General features: G+C 46.0%; 1 protein-coding gene across 1 annotated transcript in view; it reads left to right on the forward strand.

The window, feature by feature from the left end:
* Positions 1–19,064, forward strand: part of Grhl2 (grainyhead like transcription factor 2) — a 135,659-nt gene that overhangs the window by 64,974 nt on the left and 51,621 nt on the right. Inside the window, exon 8 of the mRNA XM_051159481.1 lies at positions 14,916–15,010. Within this exon, the coding sequence (XP_051015438.1) occupies positions 14,916–15,010 (95 nt within the window). The remainder of the gene's footprint in view (positions 1–14,915; positions 15,011–19,064) is intronic.

Consider the following 19,064-nt stretch of genomic DNA (forward strand, 5'->3'; position numbering starts at 1 on the left):
ATGCTCCAGGCTTCTCTACCCATCATACATTAACTTTAAAAAGTTCATCCTCAGCCAGGTGTGGTGGTGCACACCTTTAATCCCAGCACTTGGCAGGCAGGTGGATCACTGTGAGTTCGAGGCCAGCCTGGTCTACAAAGGGAGTCCACGACATCCAGGGATACACAGAGAAACTCTGTCTCAAACAAAACGAAACGAAACAAAACAAACAAACAAAGATAAAAACCAACCAACCAACCAACCCCCCCCCCAAAAAAAAATAAACCCCAAAACAAAATTCATCCTCAAAGCAACCATTGTGTTGTCTAAAAGCTGAGATGGGAGATGGCAGAGGCGAGAACTCCACCCAGGCGCACACTTGGTGAGTGTGGGTGGATGGAAACCTAATGCCCCAGGCTGCTCCCACTCTCTGCACTTCTTTGCTGTCTCTAGTTGCCTGGTTGGCTCTTGGCTTTGGTCACCTGCAGCACAGGGTGACTGCCGGCACCATTACTCTGTCACTCTGATGCCCCGTGGCTTCTGTCCTTGCCTGCTGTCTGACCAGGACTGTTGTGTGAGTCTGCAGTAGCTGAAAGCCAGCTAGGGTGTGTGCGTCTTACATATGAGTTTATAAAATGTTTGGGGGTGAGCCAAGAAGTGTAAACACTGAGCCCCAACACTGACTCCCATAGAGGGCAGATAGACAAACACACAAAGTTCTCCGAGTCGCACAAGCTCTTTCTTGCGGCTCCTTGAACAATGGCAGTCATTTCAGGTTGAAATTAGTTCCATCCTGCTGCTCGGAAGCGTTCCAGCGTCAACTGTGCCTCCCACGTGGCGAAGCCACCTAGATGATATTTGTCCTTTGATTCTGTAGTCTCATTATGCTCAGCATTGAGTCAGCAATGAGCCCATAGTTTTTTCCACAGCAGTATTCATTCAGCTGGTATTAATTGAATACCTGCTGTGGGCCAGGCCTTTTTCCGCCTAGTGATGAAAATGTGATTAAGACAGGGCCTTACCCTCACAGTGCCAGTACCTAGACGCAAGAAGATGAAAAACTGTAATGTCAAAAGGAGAATTTCTCACATATTTCTGAAGGTATATCAAGGTCACATGGGTAAAAAAGGAACTGAAGAATGCTGTGACCCAGGAAACGGCCCCTGCCTAGATAAGATGCTCAAAATTAAACAACAACCTAATATTGGAAAACTCTCTCTCTCTCTCTCTCTCTCTCTCTCTCTCTCTCTCTCTCTCTCTCTCTCTCTCTCTCTCTGTGTGTGTGTGTGTGTGTGTGTGTGTTATGTAAGACAGGAGAGATTCAAGCTCTCATGCATCCCACTGTGAGAGAGGGCTGATGGATCAGCACAGAGAGTAAAGGCAGAGTAGATGTGGCTGTGGGGAGATTTGTTGGGAGGATTGATGGTGATCTGAGAGTGACAGACACATGACCCACAAATGAAACTTTCTCATCTCCAGTTCTAAAAGGGCCAAGCTGTCTCTATATATCACACACTGAGGCCTGATGGAGGCTGTCTGAGAGGGAGAGGGCACACAGGGATCCACAGACCAGCAAGGCCCTGGTGCTAGAAGCCCACTGATGCTTGCCACTTAAGATCTGGTGGTCAACCCCAGAGCTTTGTAGAGTGTTGGTGGTCTTTCCTGGAGCTTGGTAGAGCACTGGAGGTCTACCCTGGAGCTGTGCAGAGAACTGAGGTCCATCCTGGGGCTGTGTAGAGCACTGGGGTCTAGCCTGGATCTGTGTAGAACACTGGGGTTCACCCTGGGGCTGTGTAGAGCACTAGGGTCCAGCCTGGGGCCATATAGAGCACTGGGGTTCACCCTGGGGCTGTATAGAGCACTGGGCTTCACCCTGGGGCTGTGTAGAACACTGGGGTCCATCCTGGGGCTGTGTAGAGCACTGGGGTCCATCCTGGGGCTGTGTAGAGCACTGGGGTCCAGTCCAGGGCTGTGTAGAGCATTGAGGTCCAGCCTGGGGCTGTGTAGAGCACGAAAAATGCTGTTTCAGTCCTTTTGCCACCAGTTTCCCCTGTATCTTGAGGAACATCATGAAGCCATTAAGTTTGGAGTCTCATTCCTTCTGCATTGATGTCTTGTCTCCACAAAACCATTTTTGTAGTTTTGTTGGAGAGATATATGGTGGAGGGTGAGTGTGTGTGAGTGTGTGTGTATGTGCTCACACATACGTGCATGTTTATACATGCTTGCCTTAAAAAAAAAGCTAATCTATTATTGAACAACATGGATTTATTGAGTTCAGGATATGTCAGAGAAGGATCACAGAAACTCTCTGCACCTATTACCATCTGTGCAGTAGGTGCTGTGAGGTACATGTCAGCCTTCAGGATGCATGTGAGGAGAGATGGTGGAGGATGTGCAGAAATGAGAGATAAGAAGAGAGCCTTGGGACACAGAGTTATCCTTAGTGAGTTGTAGTACTTGATTTTGGAGGCATTCGACAAACATTGTGGACGTCTATCAGGGTTGTAGTGGGAGAGTGAATTCTGGGCCAGCTTGTGGGTAAGGGCCACGGTGGAAAAGGAACTGGTAAATGGGAAAGGAAAAAGCCAGCATACAGAGTTGGCTAGGAAAGGGAAACAAAGCCGAAAGGACAGCACAGCTTTGCCAGCTGGATAGTCACTGTGTCCTGCTCCTAGAGGTGGTTGTGACAAGACAAGCAATGTGGCCAGGTCGTGGCAGAGTGGAGGTGGGCCAGGTACTGAGTTCAGGCTGGCGAATGCACATCAGGGGGAGTATTCACAGACAGAGCATGCTGGCAGGTTCTAGGACTCATTTGTAAAAGAAAGCTCCTAGTTTTGTAAGTGTGGTCCATGGAAAAATACTGGAAACAGATCACAAGTTTGTAAGAGAGCTGGAAGTCTACTCAGTAACTGCAGCCGTGTGTGTGCTCATCTTCCTGTTAACTTTCAAATAGGGAAGATGATGAGACAAGAGTCCACGACTCTCCTTAGCTCTGTAAAAATGAAGCGCAGCTACCTTGTAGCCCTTTCCCATGGAATTTCCCCCGGACAGCCAGGATTTTCTCGTTGTGATGTAGCTCAGATGGCCCCAAATGATGCACATCACAAGATCTTTGCATGTTCCCACTGGGAGAGGCAGGTGTTGCTATCCAAGGAAACAGCAGTACTTCCCAGTGCCAATGGACAACACTTTAGAGGTTATTTGTCAAGCTCACATGTTCTTATTCAATCTCTGACTTCAATTTTGGTTCATAGTTGTGTTTCCTGTCTCAGGGTTTATTAAGTGTTGTGTTAATATTAATCCTATAATCATGCATTTGATTTTTAGTTATTAGCCTGTCATTATAGGATTTGTCAGTGTGTGTGTGTGTGTGTGTGTGTGTGTGTGTGTCCCAATACACCTTTCTTTCTTTCCTTCCTTTCTTTTTTCTTTTCTTTCTTTCTTTCTTTCTTTCTTTCTTTTGTTTGTTTTGGTTTGTCTGTTTCTTTGAAACAGGCTTTCTCTGTATAGCCCTGGCTGTCCTAAAACTCACTCTGTCGACCAGACTGGTCTTGAACGATCTCCCTGCCTCTGCCTCCCAAATGCTGGGATTAAAGACATATGCCACCACTGTCTTGCCAAATTGATTTCTTAAAGCCATTTTTAAATTGTGTCTCATTATGATAGTTTCATGTGAAGGAATGACATTTGTATGACAACCCAGTTGTAATGACAGGAAGCCATTCCTGTAAGCTTAATTCTGCGTGATTGTGTTTGAGGGTCAGGGGAAGGCTTGGAAAGGACCCAAGTCCAGAGTCCGGATGGCCACTGTGCATTATTCAGCTTGGAGCTTCTGTGCTAGGCTCATGCAAATAAGAATTGTATTCAAATTAAATCTTGCTTTCTCCTTTCAAGCTTTCTGGAGGGTTCTGGCTCTGCAGTGCTGTGTTGCTATGCCTTCTTGCGGTTTTTATAAGGGGTCTTGTGCTGGCTACTCTGACGGGTATGTAGAAAAGCGAGTAAAGGCGGTCGGGTGTCCAGGTGGTCAGGGAAGGCGGATTTTGTGGCCCAAGAAGGCCTTGGACGTGAGACGATGTAGCAACTGGCTACTCTGCCATTCAGCACAGTGCAGGCTCTTTTAGCCTTGGCGCGATCAGAGTTCCTCTCTCCCACAGTTGGAAAGTGTGCGGCTTCTCTCCTTAGCTATACATTAAGCAAGTTCATTTTATGACATTTTAAAGGTTGCTTTCATACTTTTAAACTTGATCACAAAATAGAACAAAACCTTGAGATCCACCAGCTCTGGTTTCAACCCATGAGGGCTGGTGAGAAACGCTCAGAGCGCCAAGCCAGAGAGCACTCAGAACCTCATTTTCTCTGTAGATCCCAGATGTGAGGAGTGTGTGGGGTCCAGGCCAGGAACCTCCCAACTCCTCCTGTTATTTTGCCGTACTCACATACCACGTAAGACAGGCCCTGCTTCTGAGGGTGCTGCTGAATCTGCAGTTGTTGAAATTTTCTTTTCATCTTTAGCTTTGGTTGGGAAATCTTTCTGTGACAAAAGCATCATCAGGTGTGAAGGTAGGGTATTTTAAAAATGCAAGTACTCTTTAAAGCTTGATGTCTGTTGGGACAGAAAATAATGTTTGGTACTAACAGACCCACTGTGGGTTTCTGTTTGTTGCATGCATGTCTCAGTTTGAATCTCAGCAACTCATTGTGTCTGGGTCAGTACTCCTAGGTAGGCTCGGTTTTCATTTTCTCCCTGATGTGTGGTCCTGGGCTCCCCCTTGCCCTCCATGAAAGGGTTAAGGTACGGAAGAGCATATACAGAGCACCCGGAGGTTGGGTCTCATTCTAATCCCTCTCAAGCTATTATTGGGTCTTCTCGTCCCTAGATTTTACCCTAGACCCTAATCTAGTCACGTCTCAATCCAGTGTAGTGTCTTCTATGGACACTGTTACTGCTGTGTCTGTTGGGCAGTTTCCCTTTTCTGCCTTTCTACACTCCTTCCCAACTTCCTTGGTCTCCAGGGGTCTTCCTGCTCAGAGTGACATGTTTCCTCCTCCACCTGCAAGACAGCTCACTTAAAACTTAGTCCCCATCCCAACTCAGGAGAGGCTTCCTGAGTTTCTCCGTAGAGTAGGTGGCCCCTCCCGGATCAGGCTTGTACCAGGCATTACCACGTTGTTGTGTTTACTTGGCTGTCAGTTTCTTCTGTCCATCCACCTGTGCCCAGTTATTTGAGTGAACAGAGAGGTTCTTTTCAACCTTTAAGTACCCAGCACCTGGTACAGAATGTGTACATAGTAGGTGTCCAATCAGTGTTGAGCAGTTGAACAGTGTTGGGGAGCTCTTGAGTGCCTAGGGCAGCTTTGGTAAACACACACGCTCTTGTCCAGTTAACAGACGTGTGCTTGGGGTTGGACTCATCTCTTTAGTATGGATTCATTTTTGTGTCATTTTCTGTGGAGAGAGATTAAGAGACAAGGGGAGAGAGAGAGAGAGAGAGAGAGAGAGACTCTCTCCGTGTCTGTCTCCCTCTCTGTGTCTGTCTCTCTGTCTCTCTCTGTCTCTGTCTCTCTCTGTGTCTGTCTGTCTTTCTCTGTGTCTCTGTGTCTCTGTCTCTGTCTCTCTCTCTGTCTCTCTCTGTCTCTGTCTCTCTCTCTCTCTCTCTCTCTCTCTCTCTCTCTCTCTCTCTCTCTCTCTCTCTCTCTCTCTCAATTTGTGTCCTGGGGAATTGAATTTGGGCCCTCATGCTGGCAAGGCAAGCATTTGACTGAGCGAGCTATCCTCTAGCCCTGTAATGCAGGTTCTTGTGTTAGCTGCCCTCTTATTACACACCAAGCTCTTGTGTGTTTTAATAAAATTAAGGTAACTAAGATCTAATTACTTAGTGTAGAAACATAGTTCACACTAATAAACCAGGGGAGACTCTCTTTTTAAACCTGGCTAGAAGGCATTAGTTTTATTGGATCAAACAAATGGGGGAATTGTTTAAAAGCAAACAAAAACGAAGAGGCTAGATTTGGAATTCAAGACTGGACTTCTGTAGCCTTTCACCATATTTCTTTTCAGTTCTTAGGAATCTTCTTTTTCCACGTCCAGATTATTATTGCTTAATGAACCTTTTCTGATAAGCAGCTTTTCTTTTCCAGGGAATATTCAAGCCCAAGTAGCTAGCCAGAAGGAAAGTTCCAGGAAGGACTGAAATAAAGTGGATGGCTGAAGACACGCCCCTCCCGCCGCCATTTTAATGAGTGGGTGGAGTTGCTCCTTAAACAGACCTTGCTAGATGATAATGAGAGCTCATTGCACACATGCACGGCGTCACACTCTTGCACACTCTGAAAACTAACCTAATAGACCTAATGTGTTTAGGGCTCTACAATGCTCAGGTGCCTAAAGCTGGAGTCACCGTTGCCAGGGTAAAGCCAAACTTAGGAACAGTTTTCCTCCTTTGAAGGACAAGTCTAACTTGTAGCAGAAGTACATTAAAACAATAGTATTCTTGAAATAGCATCACAGTCCTCTTAATTTTAGAAAATGAGTAAAAGTGGAAACAGCATGAAAAGTGCGAGTAGCACCATCCATGCAGTCAGTCAGTCATTTTGATTCCTACTATATCCCTCCCCTCCCCTCCCCTCCCCTTCTCTTCCTTCTCCTCCCCTTCTCTTCCTTCCCCTCCCATCTCCTCCCCTCCCCTCCACTCTCCTCCCCTCCCCTTCCCTCTTCTCTCCTCCTTTTCCCTCCCCTCCTCTTCCTTCCCCTCCCCTCCCTGTCCCTCCCCTCCCCTCCCCTCCCCTCCCCTTCCCTCTCCTCCCCTCCTTTTCCCTCCCCTTCTCTTCCCTCCCCTCCTCTTCCTTCCCCCCCCCTCCCTGTCCCTCCCCTCCCCTCCCCTTCCCTCCTCTTACCTCTCCTCCCTTCCTCTTCCCTTGGTCTGCCAGCGATTCTGCTCCATGTGATGGGCAGCATGGGGGACTTGGGAGGCTGGAAGAGGGAAGTTGATGCTAACATATCCCTAGTCCCTGGAGGAGCTGGGCGCATTCAACTTAGCAGCGGCAGGTTATTCATGCGAAGATCACCACCAGTGATCTGAAGGTCATTTCTCTGTGTGGATCTACTGGATTTGACACTCTGAACCATAGCTATATACCTTTCAAAGCTATATCTCATGCCAAGTGATGCTAGCCACTACGATGGGTCTTTGAGAACGATGCTGGAATATTTCATAGGACTTTAATTCATGAGATTCTTAGCAATAATATAAAGCACCTTCATTTGAGAGAACTGGTTCTGTTTCCTTTTACAAATTGGTTTTACCACAGGTTACTGCTTCTGGCACTATTTGGTGTGGGGTGGGGACAGGCTGGACTTTGTGCTGGAGGGAACACAGTAGCCGTTCTAGGATGTCAAGTGTTGATTGACCATTTGAGGCAGTAGCTTTTAGTGTGATAATTTCTCGTCCCCATCTCTATCCCACAAAGCTCCAGGGCATCAAGGCATGAAACAGAGACTGGAAAACTGGGACAAATGGTGAGCAGTTCACATTGCATAGAAGTATAAATTATCACCAAAGCACAATTTGTATCTTTATCCATACAGAAAAACTCTCAGATGGTGTTAGGTGATTTCGCGTGGTCCAGTGATTACTGTTGTAGGCCAGCAACAAAATAGTTAACGTTAAAACTGTCTGAGTCACATAGGCCACTTGGAAAAGTTCATGTCTAGCCAAGGTGATTGATTAGGTGTCTAGTTGTACACCATGGCAGATACAGAGGCTCATATGTACGTGCACTTATATGTTTACGCACAGGATATAGTGTCACCTGTGTTATTTCATTACTATTGTTTTGAAGTCAGTTTTGTAGGTAAAGACGTGCGTGCGTATGTGCGTGTGTGTGTGTGTGTTATCCAAACTCAGTCTTTGTGCTTTGCATCTCCCTGGCCCCAGGACCAGCCTTCAAATAGTATAAAATAATAACATACATAGAACAATAATAGTTTCTAATAGAAAACATTTTTCTTAATTTAGTTTTTATTGTTATAGTCTGAAATCTGTAACATTGTCCTCTATAGTTTCTGCCCTAACAATGAGACCAAACACAAGAACAGTATTAGGCTTAGTACGAAGGAAACCCTGAGAAGGGTGTCATCTTAAATCCCACCAGGAGGCTGTTCTGATAAGCCGTGGAGAGGGCATTGCAATGATATATTGATTACTACAGTTGAAGAACACCGAAGAGTCACCCAGTGTGGATCGCATTATAGATTCATAGCCTTACTCTTAAACACTCTGGATTGTGTATTAAAAGGATGCACACTTGAAAGATTTCATATCACAGAAGGCGCAGGGGTTTGGCTTTGTGTGTAGAGCTTTGTAGGCATTGGTCCTAGCTTGGCCCTTTGTCACCTAGTGAGGTTGTTGTGTTCTAGGCTATAGGTTCCTGTTTTAGAAACCCAATCTCTTTTTTTTTCTTTCTTTCTTTCTTTCTTTCTTTTTCTTTTTTCTTTTTTCTTTTTTTTTTTTTTTTTTGGTTTTCAACACAGGGTTTCTCTGTGTGGCTTTGGCTGTCTTGGACTCGCTCTGTGGACCAGGCTGGCCTCGAACTCACAGAGACTCAATGTCTCCTGAGTGCTGGTATTACAGGCATGCGCCACCACCGCCCAGCAAGAAAACCGATCTTTAATCCATGTGCTGATGTGTTTGAGGTAGGGATAAGTAGATAAAGTTAGGAGAGTACATGCACTCTCGCACCGTGACTCTGTAAGAGGGTGAAGTTCCTAAGCTGGTGTGTTCTCTCTGTCCCCGTGTGACATTGTCCGCTTCATGACGATGAAGTAAGAGGGCTTTTACTACAGGCTGTTTTTTTTGGGCTTTTCAGTCTGAAAACCGCAGGCTATTTCTACTAAGACCCATAGTATTCAGTGACAGTAACAGAAAACAGATTAAAACACAAGCCCAGTGACAGAGTTGGAGAGGCACTTAACATGCTTATGTGTAGGGTTTTGTTTGTTTGCTTTTTGTTTTGTTTTTTGAGACAGGGTTTCTCTGTGTATCCTTGGCAGTCCTGAAACTCACAGAGATCTGCCTGTCTCTGCCTCCTGAGTGCTGAGATTAAAGGCACTGCCTGGCAGCTTATGTGTTTCTTTCTTTCTTTTTCTTTTTTTAAAGATTTATTTATTATTATTATGTATACAGTGCTCTGCCTGCATGCACAGATCACATTACAGATGGTTGTGAGCCACCATGTGGTTGCTGGGAATTGAACTCAGGGCCTCTGGAAGAGCAGACAGTGCTCTTAACCACTGAGCCATCTCTCCAGCCCGCTTATGTGTTTCTTATCTGGGAGATGAAGTTTACAGAAAAAAGTTCACAATTGTCTACAGCACTGTGTGTATTTAGTATAGGGCCTACCTCACACATAGTGACTTTAGTTGCTCATGGACCAGCACCAAATGATGGAAAGTATTTAATGGTTGTCAAAAATCAGCTCAAGTGTCAACACACTCATGAACACCCAGGTTATCTATGACATGTTAAGAAATGAATAATGACGAACACATTATGAATATATATCATATCTATAATGAATAGCAAATAATGAAGAAAATAATGAGCTAGTTGGTGAATTCTTACACAAGTCGCACAGACTTTGCAATGCTGCCTTTTTGATTTAGAAGAATCATTGGGGGTGGGGTGGGGGGATGATGGGGGAGATCTCAACTTGGCTAGGAGAGTTTGCTTTTCTTTCATCTTTTTCAACTCAGAATTGAGCGCTCCTCAGATAAGCCTCCTGCCCTTGTGAGTTCGCGTGCCCAGGCTTGCACACAGGGCATGCAGATGTTTCAGGACCGCTGGGGTCAGGTGTGACGGTTGTCCACCATGGAGAAGCAGCTGTGCACTCTTTAGAGATGCCTCTGGTCTCCGAGGTAGCTCACTAAGTGTCCTGGAGCAGAGTTCATACACCCCCGTCCTGCCCCTCCCCCCCGCCAGGTCTCCACAGGTGACGTGCTTGCTTCCTGTATCCTATCACCCTGAAGACAGGCCTACTGAATCATAGCTCCAAAACATATCTACCATGCCACATTCTCAGCTTAAAAAAAAAAAAAACAGCCAAAAGGTATCAGATGAAGCTGATGAGGCCATGCACAGAATTGGCACGGCTCCCAGATTCCACCTTCATTACTTCACTAGTCCAGACAGCATCTACAGCGTCTAGAAGAGTGCCATCTTCTGTATTAATTACACCACTCTGCCTAATCTCCAACAATATATATAAAATAATTAAAGGGGTAGTTATAGTTCCCCAGGCGCATGAGGCCTAATTAATGTGCAGGGTTAGGACTTCCTTTGACTGCTGTCCAGCATCGCTCACCCTGAGCATCAGTTTCAGGAGCCTCAGCCTTCAGATGTCTGGATTAAAACAGCACCCAATTAACAGACCACGCATTCCCTCCAAAAGATAAAAGTAAAGATAGCAAAGTGATTTACTCACCACACCTCCTACAAAATTAAAAAACAGTTGCATCCCATAATTTCTACGTAGAATATAACTTGCCAGACATGACCATGGAAAGTGCATATACAGGCATACTTGGAACCCTCTGGCAGGCATAGTCAAAAAACGTCTCAGCATCCTTTTTCCACAGCACCTGTCCTTTGGTTCTCTTAGATGGGCTAGCTTGACCTTCTCCCTCAGCCTTCTCAGGCTCGAAAGTTCTGGAACCGTTTCCCTGTTTGCCCCTCCCTGTTGAAGTACTTTATGTCTGTTCTCCCTTGTTAAGTAACTTCTCATAGTCCCCCAAAGCCTGGTTCCCCTGCCCCCCTCAGCACTTTATAAAGCAGTTGTCATTGGAAGCATGTGTGATGCTGTCAATATCCGCCGGTGATTTATGGTTGAAATTTGCAGCTAAAAGCGTCGCTGTTGGTGTCAGACAGACCTGAATGCAGATCATAGTTGATTGGCGGCCAGATTTTTGACTTCCACACACAGCTTGGCTTTTCTCTCCGAGAGAACATGCTGATTCTTACCTAGGAGTGATCGCAAGAACTGCAGGAGACAAAAGACCTCAGACCTACCTCATCACTGGCACAAGGCCTGCCTGGCAGGAGCACGTGTGTTCTCAACTAGAACACAGTCATCACACCAAGAGCCTTTGGTTTGAATGCCAGATAATGACACTGGGTTTGTCAGAAGGAAACAGTATCTCTGAGTCTACTCGAGGCATAAGGATAGACCTCTTGGAGTGGGTCATGTTTGAATGTCCTTGGTTAGTTAACTGGTCCTGGTACTTCTTTATATAGCCTTGTGTCTGTCTATCCAAAGGAAAAAGATATTTGGGGGGGGGCAGGGCAGAAGATAGACTGTTACATGGACCTCATAAACAGATTAAAGTGCTTTCTAAGACCACGTGTGTTGTGAATCAAAAGTACCTAAAAGATGTATCCCATTTTGCCACAGAGCCAAGACTTCTCAAGTATAGAAAACTAGGCAGTAAAGGGACCCCAGGATGCCCATCTGAGAGCTGGCAGAAATGCTTCTTGGCCGCACTCCATGCTAATGAAGTGAGACTCTCTGGGGGTGACCTGCATCTCAGCAAAGCCCTCTGCTGCCTCTGCTGGCCTGCAGACTTGAGCGCATGTGCTCTTCAGATAGTCTTTAAGCCCTGGGAATCCATAAATTACCATGCTGCTCTGGGGCATCCTGACACACTCTGGAGGATGTCTGTGGCCATGCATTTCCATACTACTTGCCCTAATTTGCATGTCCAGAACATGGTAACCTCAGCTGCGAGATTTGGGCGGTGTGGCTGGCACCATAGCATCAAGGGGACCATTTCATTAGATTTACCCCTCCCCATAACTCCAATTTTTTCAGTGTGTCTTGCTAGCTGCATATTTAGTGATTGTCCTTTTGTGTGTAAATTGCCATAATTATTAAGTACTGTCTTCATCCTATTTTTCTGTTTTCATTAGGCAAGAAACATTAGAGAAAAGAACATTCCAGACTCATTGGAAAAGGCAGGCAGATTTAGGATAATTACCTTGTTTATTTATATTTATGTATTTGTGTTCTGTTTCCTATATTGCAAAAGTGAGGCCATTTTGTGGCACAGAGTAAATGTTTTGGTTGTCACGTTTGTTGGCTGAGTGCCATATTAGAAGACTCTGGTGTTTTTATGTATTGCAGTTGGTATGAAATCCTTTCCTTTTTTTTTTCCAGCCTTTTTTAAAGGGGAGGAAATTAAAACTAGAAAAATAAAACCTCGTGATGTAGGATTCCACTCTGTCTAAGTGTTTGCTCTAACCACTTCGGTTTATCTTAATTTCTAGATGTGACATTTGCTTTCTTATTTGCAGGTGACCTTCAAACTGCTCTCTGTTCAAACAATTGTAAGATTATCTTGCAGGGCACTTAGTGAAGAATCAAGTTTAGATTCGGCTTTCTTCTTCTCTCTCAGAAGCGTGAGAGTTTGCTGGCTTGCCAAAGCATGGGTGCACATTTACGGTTATCCCAAACATAATGCCTTATTAGAAACTGTATTGTGGAATTTTTTCCTCCCTATTTATCTTTGAGTATTTATTTTAAAATCTCTTGGCTACCCTAAGAGAAAAGTGGAGCAAGGATAAAATTAGAAAAGCCAAAAGAAATGAGTGAATTTACAAAAACAAAAAGAATAAGAAGAAATGCAAATATGAAGAGACCGAAGAGTGACTATTCAACCCTTTGGGAGTCAAGAAATTGCAGATTAAAGTAAGAGACCAGATTTTGAAACTCAGCTTGGAAAGGGACAATTAGTTACCCTAAGTGTAAATTGTTCTTCCCTGGACCAGTATGACAAAGTTAGTTAGCCTTAAAATTATAGCTGGGCCTGGTGGCACAGATCCCTAATCCCAGGCCTTGGGAGGCAGAAGCGGGCAGATCTCTGTGAGTTCTAGGACAGCCAGGGCTACACAGTGAGACCTTGTCTCAACAGAACAAAACAAAGTAAGAAACAAAAAAACCTTATTTCTGATAATATGCTTTTTAAAATGTCTTTTGCTTTAGTGCTGGGTGTTGAACTCAACTTTTCTTTCCCACAGCCCTTGCTCTACCAGCAAGCTGTACCTTCTGCCCCCAAGAATTTACTTGAATGAAATATAATTAAGTGTATATGAAATTTAGCTGTAAAAATAAGTGAAACACTGGGGTAGCAAACTGTTAGCTACCATCCGAGTGACCAATAAGAATAAAGTTTGACACATGGTCTGATATGGTGGCATTTGGTTCCCAGCAATAATTTTACAGAAGGTTTTTAGATATGGAAAGATGCTAGGGATGGGCCAAGCAAAACAATTAGCAATAAAAAGATATTTATTATATTGCATGTTTGAAGAAAAAGAGCTAGCTGAGAGATAGAACACAGGTAAAGGTTAAAGGCAATTAATTGTGCCTCAGTAGACTTAGGTTGCGCTTAAATTTTTTTCTTATTTATTCATGGTCTCAGACTTTCCTAGGTTGAATATGCATACTTTTATGTTAAAAGTTTCTGTGGCTTTATTTAAAATGTAAAGGTCTGGGGTTGGGAATGACTGATCATTCCTGCAATCTCAGCACTAGGAACAAAGTGTTTTGAGTTCAAGGTCAGCTTGGGTTATAGAGTGGAACTCTGTCTCAAGGCACAGAGAAACAAAGAAGTGTCCCCTTTCCCCCCAGAGGAAAAAAAAAATAATCTCTTGCTTTGAGGTTTCTCTGGACAGGACCACAGGAATGAGTGCAGAGGAATTGAGCTAGCACTCTGCAGGATCCCTGGCCGGCTAGGTACATGTGAGCGATGTTTGCAGGTGAAAGATGCAGAGACAGTATCCAGCATCCACTTTGAACCCCTCAGGGAGCTTGGAAAGCAGAGGCGATCTGAAAAAGAGGGGGAAACAGGATCCAGCCTGAGGCTAGACCAGAATTCAGCCTGAGGCTAGACCACCAGCCTACCCTAGGGAGTCGAGAGAGCTGTTCTGGAGCGCTCCTGGTAGGTTGTTCCGCAGCCATTTGGTTCCCAGCAATGAGCAATCTTACTGCAGTGCTGAGGTACCCGGTCCATCAATGGAGAGAGGAAGTAAGCTTTTCTGTGTAGCCCACCATGCCCATAGCTGTACACAGCACACATGATGATTGTATTGACTCCATGGGGAGTCTGATGGGACGGGAGGACATGGATGTAAAGAGTGGAGATGGGACAGAGCCCAGAGTGCTCAGGTGGTTGACAGCCGAGTGTGACCGAGTCAACTCTCTGGAGTACAAAGTTTTGGAAATGTCTTTCTTTGGCATGGGGGTGCCTCAGTGGCAGAACGTGTGCTTAGCATGTGTGAGGGCCTGTGTGGTCCCCAGCACCGTTACTGCTCAGGGAATGCCTTGACTCTTCAGTTTCTTTCCTAAAGCCCTACTGACATTGTCTGATTTGCAGACTATTTTGCTTGTCAAAAACGTCCCTGTAGGGGGCCTGTCAAGAAAGTGAGTAGGAAAGTGAACAGAAAAAAACAAACAAGCTAACTCATGGTCAAATCAGATAAAGACATGGTTCACATTGATTTACTCTTTTAATAAATGCACGCGTAAACACTATTCATCAGTAGAAGAGTACTGTAAACAGAAATCTTTACCTTGTCTCACTGATAGAAAAATGGGCATATTTAAAAATTGCCCATTGACAAGTAATGTGCTATTGAGGTACTCTCCTTCCCTGTACAGGTACGTGTGCGTGGGTGCATGCGTGTGTATGTATGTGTGTATGTAGCTGTGTGTGGTGTGTGTGTTTTGAGCCAGGGCCTCGTGTATTGGCCCAGGCTGGTCTCAAACTTGCTCTGTTGTAAGGATGACTCTCTTGTCTTTACCTCCCTAGCGCAGGGGTCAGAGGCGTGTGCCTCCCCACCTGGCTGCCGCTCTGCTAACCCTCTTCTCTTTCCATGTCACAGCTGATTACAAGGAGAGCTTCAACACCATCGGAAACATCGAAGAGATCGCCTACAACGCTGTTTCCTTCACCTGGGATGTGAACGAAGAAGCAAAGGTCAGTGAAACGTATGATGGCTCTTAAAGCCTCTTTCCCAAAACCCTGTGTAGTGCTTCCCTAAAAACTTGAAACTTATTGCCTTATTTATTTATTTGGGTTTTTCAAGACAGGGTTTCTCTGTGTAATAGCCCTGGCTATCCTGAACTCTCTTTGTAGACCAGGCTGGCCTCCAACTCACAAAGATGAGATAAAAGGTGTACGCCGCCACACCCGGCTTTATTCCCTTTTGCAGAAGACTCATGCTTTTGCCCTTTAGTGAGTAGCTTTTGCTCTGAAAAAGTGTGATGAGCCACCACAGCCCTCCCCAGTTCCTCAGGCCAGATGCACCATTTTGGACTGTGCATCTAACGCTCGGAGTCTCCTAAGCCCCTTGGCTTCTCTCTGCCACCTGTCAGGCAGCTTGTGTCTTCCCAGTGGGTGACCCAGGGCTTCCAATCCCAGGGGGATGGACTTCCAATGGCCTCTCACCACGGTGACTTTGAAACACTTCTTTGTTTGTTGACTGTGCGGCCCTTTTCTGTTCCCTTGGGTGTGAGTGTGGCGAAGCCGTTGAGGGGTGATGTCTCTGACAAACAGGCGTCAAGGACAGATAAGGAAGTGTTTCCACAAATAGTCCTATTTGCTCTCCAGCAACAAGTCTGCTTTGCAGCCCCCAAAGCCCATTCTGGGTCTCAGTGTCCTTACTCTTCCGGCCTCATTTTGCAGGTAAAGGATGTTTCAGATAAAAAACCTAAGCATGTTTTCTGCTTCAGTTGTTTACCATCTGGGAGAGTGTTAGGAGACCTTGTCTTGGATCTCAGGAGGAGGTCACTGTAAACAAAGCTGTCAATGCCTCAGTGTCCTCAGCGGGATAGCTGGGCCAGCGAGAGAGGAAGCTGCCTGGGAGTTCGCAAGCAGGCTTTCCAGAAGAAAATGAATTGCTCAGTGTCTCCGTCCACTCATGTAGAAAACAATGTAGGTGAACCTGGCTTTTGGCCCAAGAAAGGTGACTCAAATGGGCACAAAGTGACAAATCAGCAGTGCAGCCTGGAGAATGTTCCAGAGAAGGGAACAAGCCTTGCTACAAGATGCAAGGTCGAGGGCCTGCGCATACCATGTGCTGCCTGAGACCTGCCTGAGACCCGCCCAGCTCTCTCCCTACTCCTGAGACTGTCACAGCTTACAGAGGTTTGTCTGTACCATTCCAAGGCTTCTGCCACGTGTCCAAGCGAGGGAGTGTGACCAAGGAGGGGCCAGACCCGCTGAGTAGAAAATGGGGTTCTGCCACAGAAGGTGTTCCACAGCGTGTTAAAGCTAGCTCCAAACACATGCTGTAATCCTCACCGTATTTTCAGTATCACGGTCTGTTGCCTTCCTAGGTCTGAGATTACAGGCACACACTGCAATACCAGGTCTAGAAGACTTTGTTGCTGTTGTTTGTTTTCTGTTTTTCAAGCCAGGGTTTCTCTGTGTAGTCCTGGCTGTCCTGGACTTGCTTTGTAGACCAGGCTGGCCTAGAACTCACAGAGATCTGCCTGCCTCTGCCTCCCAAATGCTGTAATTACAGGCATGTGTCACTGCGTCCAACTACAAGACTATTTTTTATGCAGCTTCAGGAATTATTTTGGAAAATTAAGAATTCTAGAAACAGGCTGGAGAGATGGCTCAGCAGCACTGTCTGCTCTTCCAGAGGTCCTGAGTTCCATTCCAGCAACACATGGGGGCTCACAACCATCCATCTTGGGATCTGATGCCCTCTTCTGGCCTGCAAGTGTACATGCAGAGAGCATTATTACATAAAATGCATAAATAAATAAATCCTTTTTTTTTTTTTTTTTTTTTTTTTTTTTTTAAGAATTTAAAAAGCCATACCCTGAGTGTTTTGCAAGGCTGTGAGTGACTCTCGTGATGAGTAGCCACTCTCTCTATTTTTTTCCTAGTGCTCACTCTCTGTTCTGGAACTTTCTCTGCCCGGCCGCGGGTATACATTTGAATTTTTGTACACAATGACATCAAGGTTCAGGTCTTCCCTAACGTCCAGTGTCAAGGAGGTAGCAGCCCAGTGAGATTCGAAATGGTTCTCACACTTGTGTGGCAAGTACTTTACCACAGAACCTTCTCTCAGCCTCTCTTCTAGGGCAGTGCTCTGCCTCCCAGTGCCTTCCCCAGCCCCGCTTCTTCGCCCCGCCCCTTTTGCGGCTGCCTTGTGTGCTGCATCTATCTTCAGAACAAATAGGAGAAAGGCGAAGACGTCAACACTGAGTCATTTAGCCTCCTTTAGTTATGGGAACAACATTTGTCCTGGAAGGTGTTCGAACTCTCAGTGAGTTTGGGGGGGGGGGGGTGAGGGCTGTGGGAGGAGGGCTGTCCCAGACTCTGGCTGCCTTCCCAAGCTGGCTGCCAGCCATCAGGCAGAGTGGCTGCAAGTTCCACCTCTCAGAGCCGGTTTTTCTAGTTGTACCACAGCAGCTTTCTGCTAGGTGATTCAAGCAGGCCAAACAGTCTTGCAGCACAGGACCTGTCCCCCCTCAGGGTCCGTGCAGTCTGGAGGACCACGTGCCGTGTGCATTGTCTCCGGTTCTCACCATGTAGATGGTGAAGTTCTGGTGTTTCCTCTGTCAGAGTTCACAGGTGGGAGTAGGTCTGCGGCAGGGCAGCAGAAGGTGCCTGCAACAAGCTACAGGTGCAGCCTAGGCCTGGCACCAGAGCAGCGAGCAGTTGTGTTTCTTTTTTCTTGAGGTAGGGGTGGTTTTTAAACAGGGTCTCTCTGCGTAGCCCGGGCTGGCTGTGAACTCACAGCAGCCCTCCTTCCTCACCTTTAGTTTGCAGAGCTGGGAGATGGTGTGGAATGGGGGTAAAGCACTCCTCAGATGCCTGATGTCCCAGCCAGAGGATTACGGTGGGGCAGCTTCTGTGCCGTTCTTTCTCACATGACTCACACTTGCAGGGCCATTCTAATTTTAAGTTTCTCTTTGTGGCTGAACACTGACACTTAAAAAGCAGGTTTGCCAAGCACGAATCTCCAAGAGGGTGATTTCCCACACAACACTACTGAGTCGTGGAAGAGTGGGGAGCTCAGAGTGCTGCCGTAGAGCACTGTCTCCTGCACTGGTGACATCACCCACATGGTGCAGCCTTGACTGCAGCCCTTCCCAGGTTTCCAGGGCCTTGAGATGCCCTCACCCTGCTCTGCAGTGCTGCTGTCTCTGTTCATGGTGAGCCCTGAGTGCTCAAATGTCTTCATGGCGACCACACAGAGGACCAGCATAAGTGTTAGCATGCTGCTGAGTGCCTTGCGCTGTTGCTGTGGATACCATAAGACGCACCTGACCATAAGACGCACTCTGTTTTTAGAGCAATAAAAAAAAAAAAAAAACAGTAAAAACAGCAATCGGACCACAAGGCGCACTCTAATTGCCCTCGACCCACTTTTGGGGGGAAAGTGCATCTTATGGTCTGAAAAATATGGTAAGTTTCCTCTTTTACTTTATCAGGACACCAACACACCCACACCCCATTTCTGTGTTTGTCTCTCCTATACTCTGTCAAATGCTAGGATGGAGGAGGTCACTCTCCTTACCCCCAGTCTTTAAAAAAAAAAATATAGATATATCTGTAGCCAATGTTTTGGAGGAGTCTTGATTCAGTAAAAATGCTTTTCCCTCATCACCACTTAATATTACTCTCTTGCTCTTATTTTGCTTTAGAAATTTTTGTTCATCATCATCATTATTGATGTTGTCTCTCTGTGTGTGAGCACGGTGCACAGGACCCAGGACATGCGTGGAGAGGCTCTGTCAGCGGACAGCATTCAGGAGCTCACTCTCTCTTTTGTGCCTTGCTTTGTGTCAGGGCCTCTCGTCTCTGCCACCCTCCATAGTCCAGGCCAGAAGGATGTGAGCTCCCAGGCCATTTTCCTGTCTCTGCCTCCCACTTTCCAGGAGGAGTGCTGGGATTACAGATAGAACAGCATACCTAACTTCCTCTGTAGGTTGTGGGGATAGGCCTCAGATTGTCAAGCTTGCCCACTAAGCCATCTTGTTGTCTTTTTTTTTTTTTTTTTTTTTTTGGA

Source organism: Acomys russatus, chromosome 17, assembly GCF_903995435.1.
Source record: "Acomys russatus chromosome 17, mAcoRus1.1, whole genome shotgun sequence".
Classification (NCBI taxonomy): Eukaryota; Metazoa; Chordata; class Mammalia; order Rodentia; family Muridae; genus Acomys; species Acomys russatus.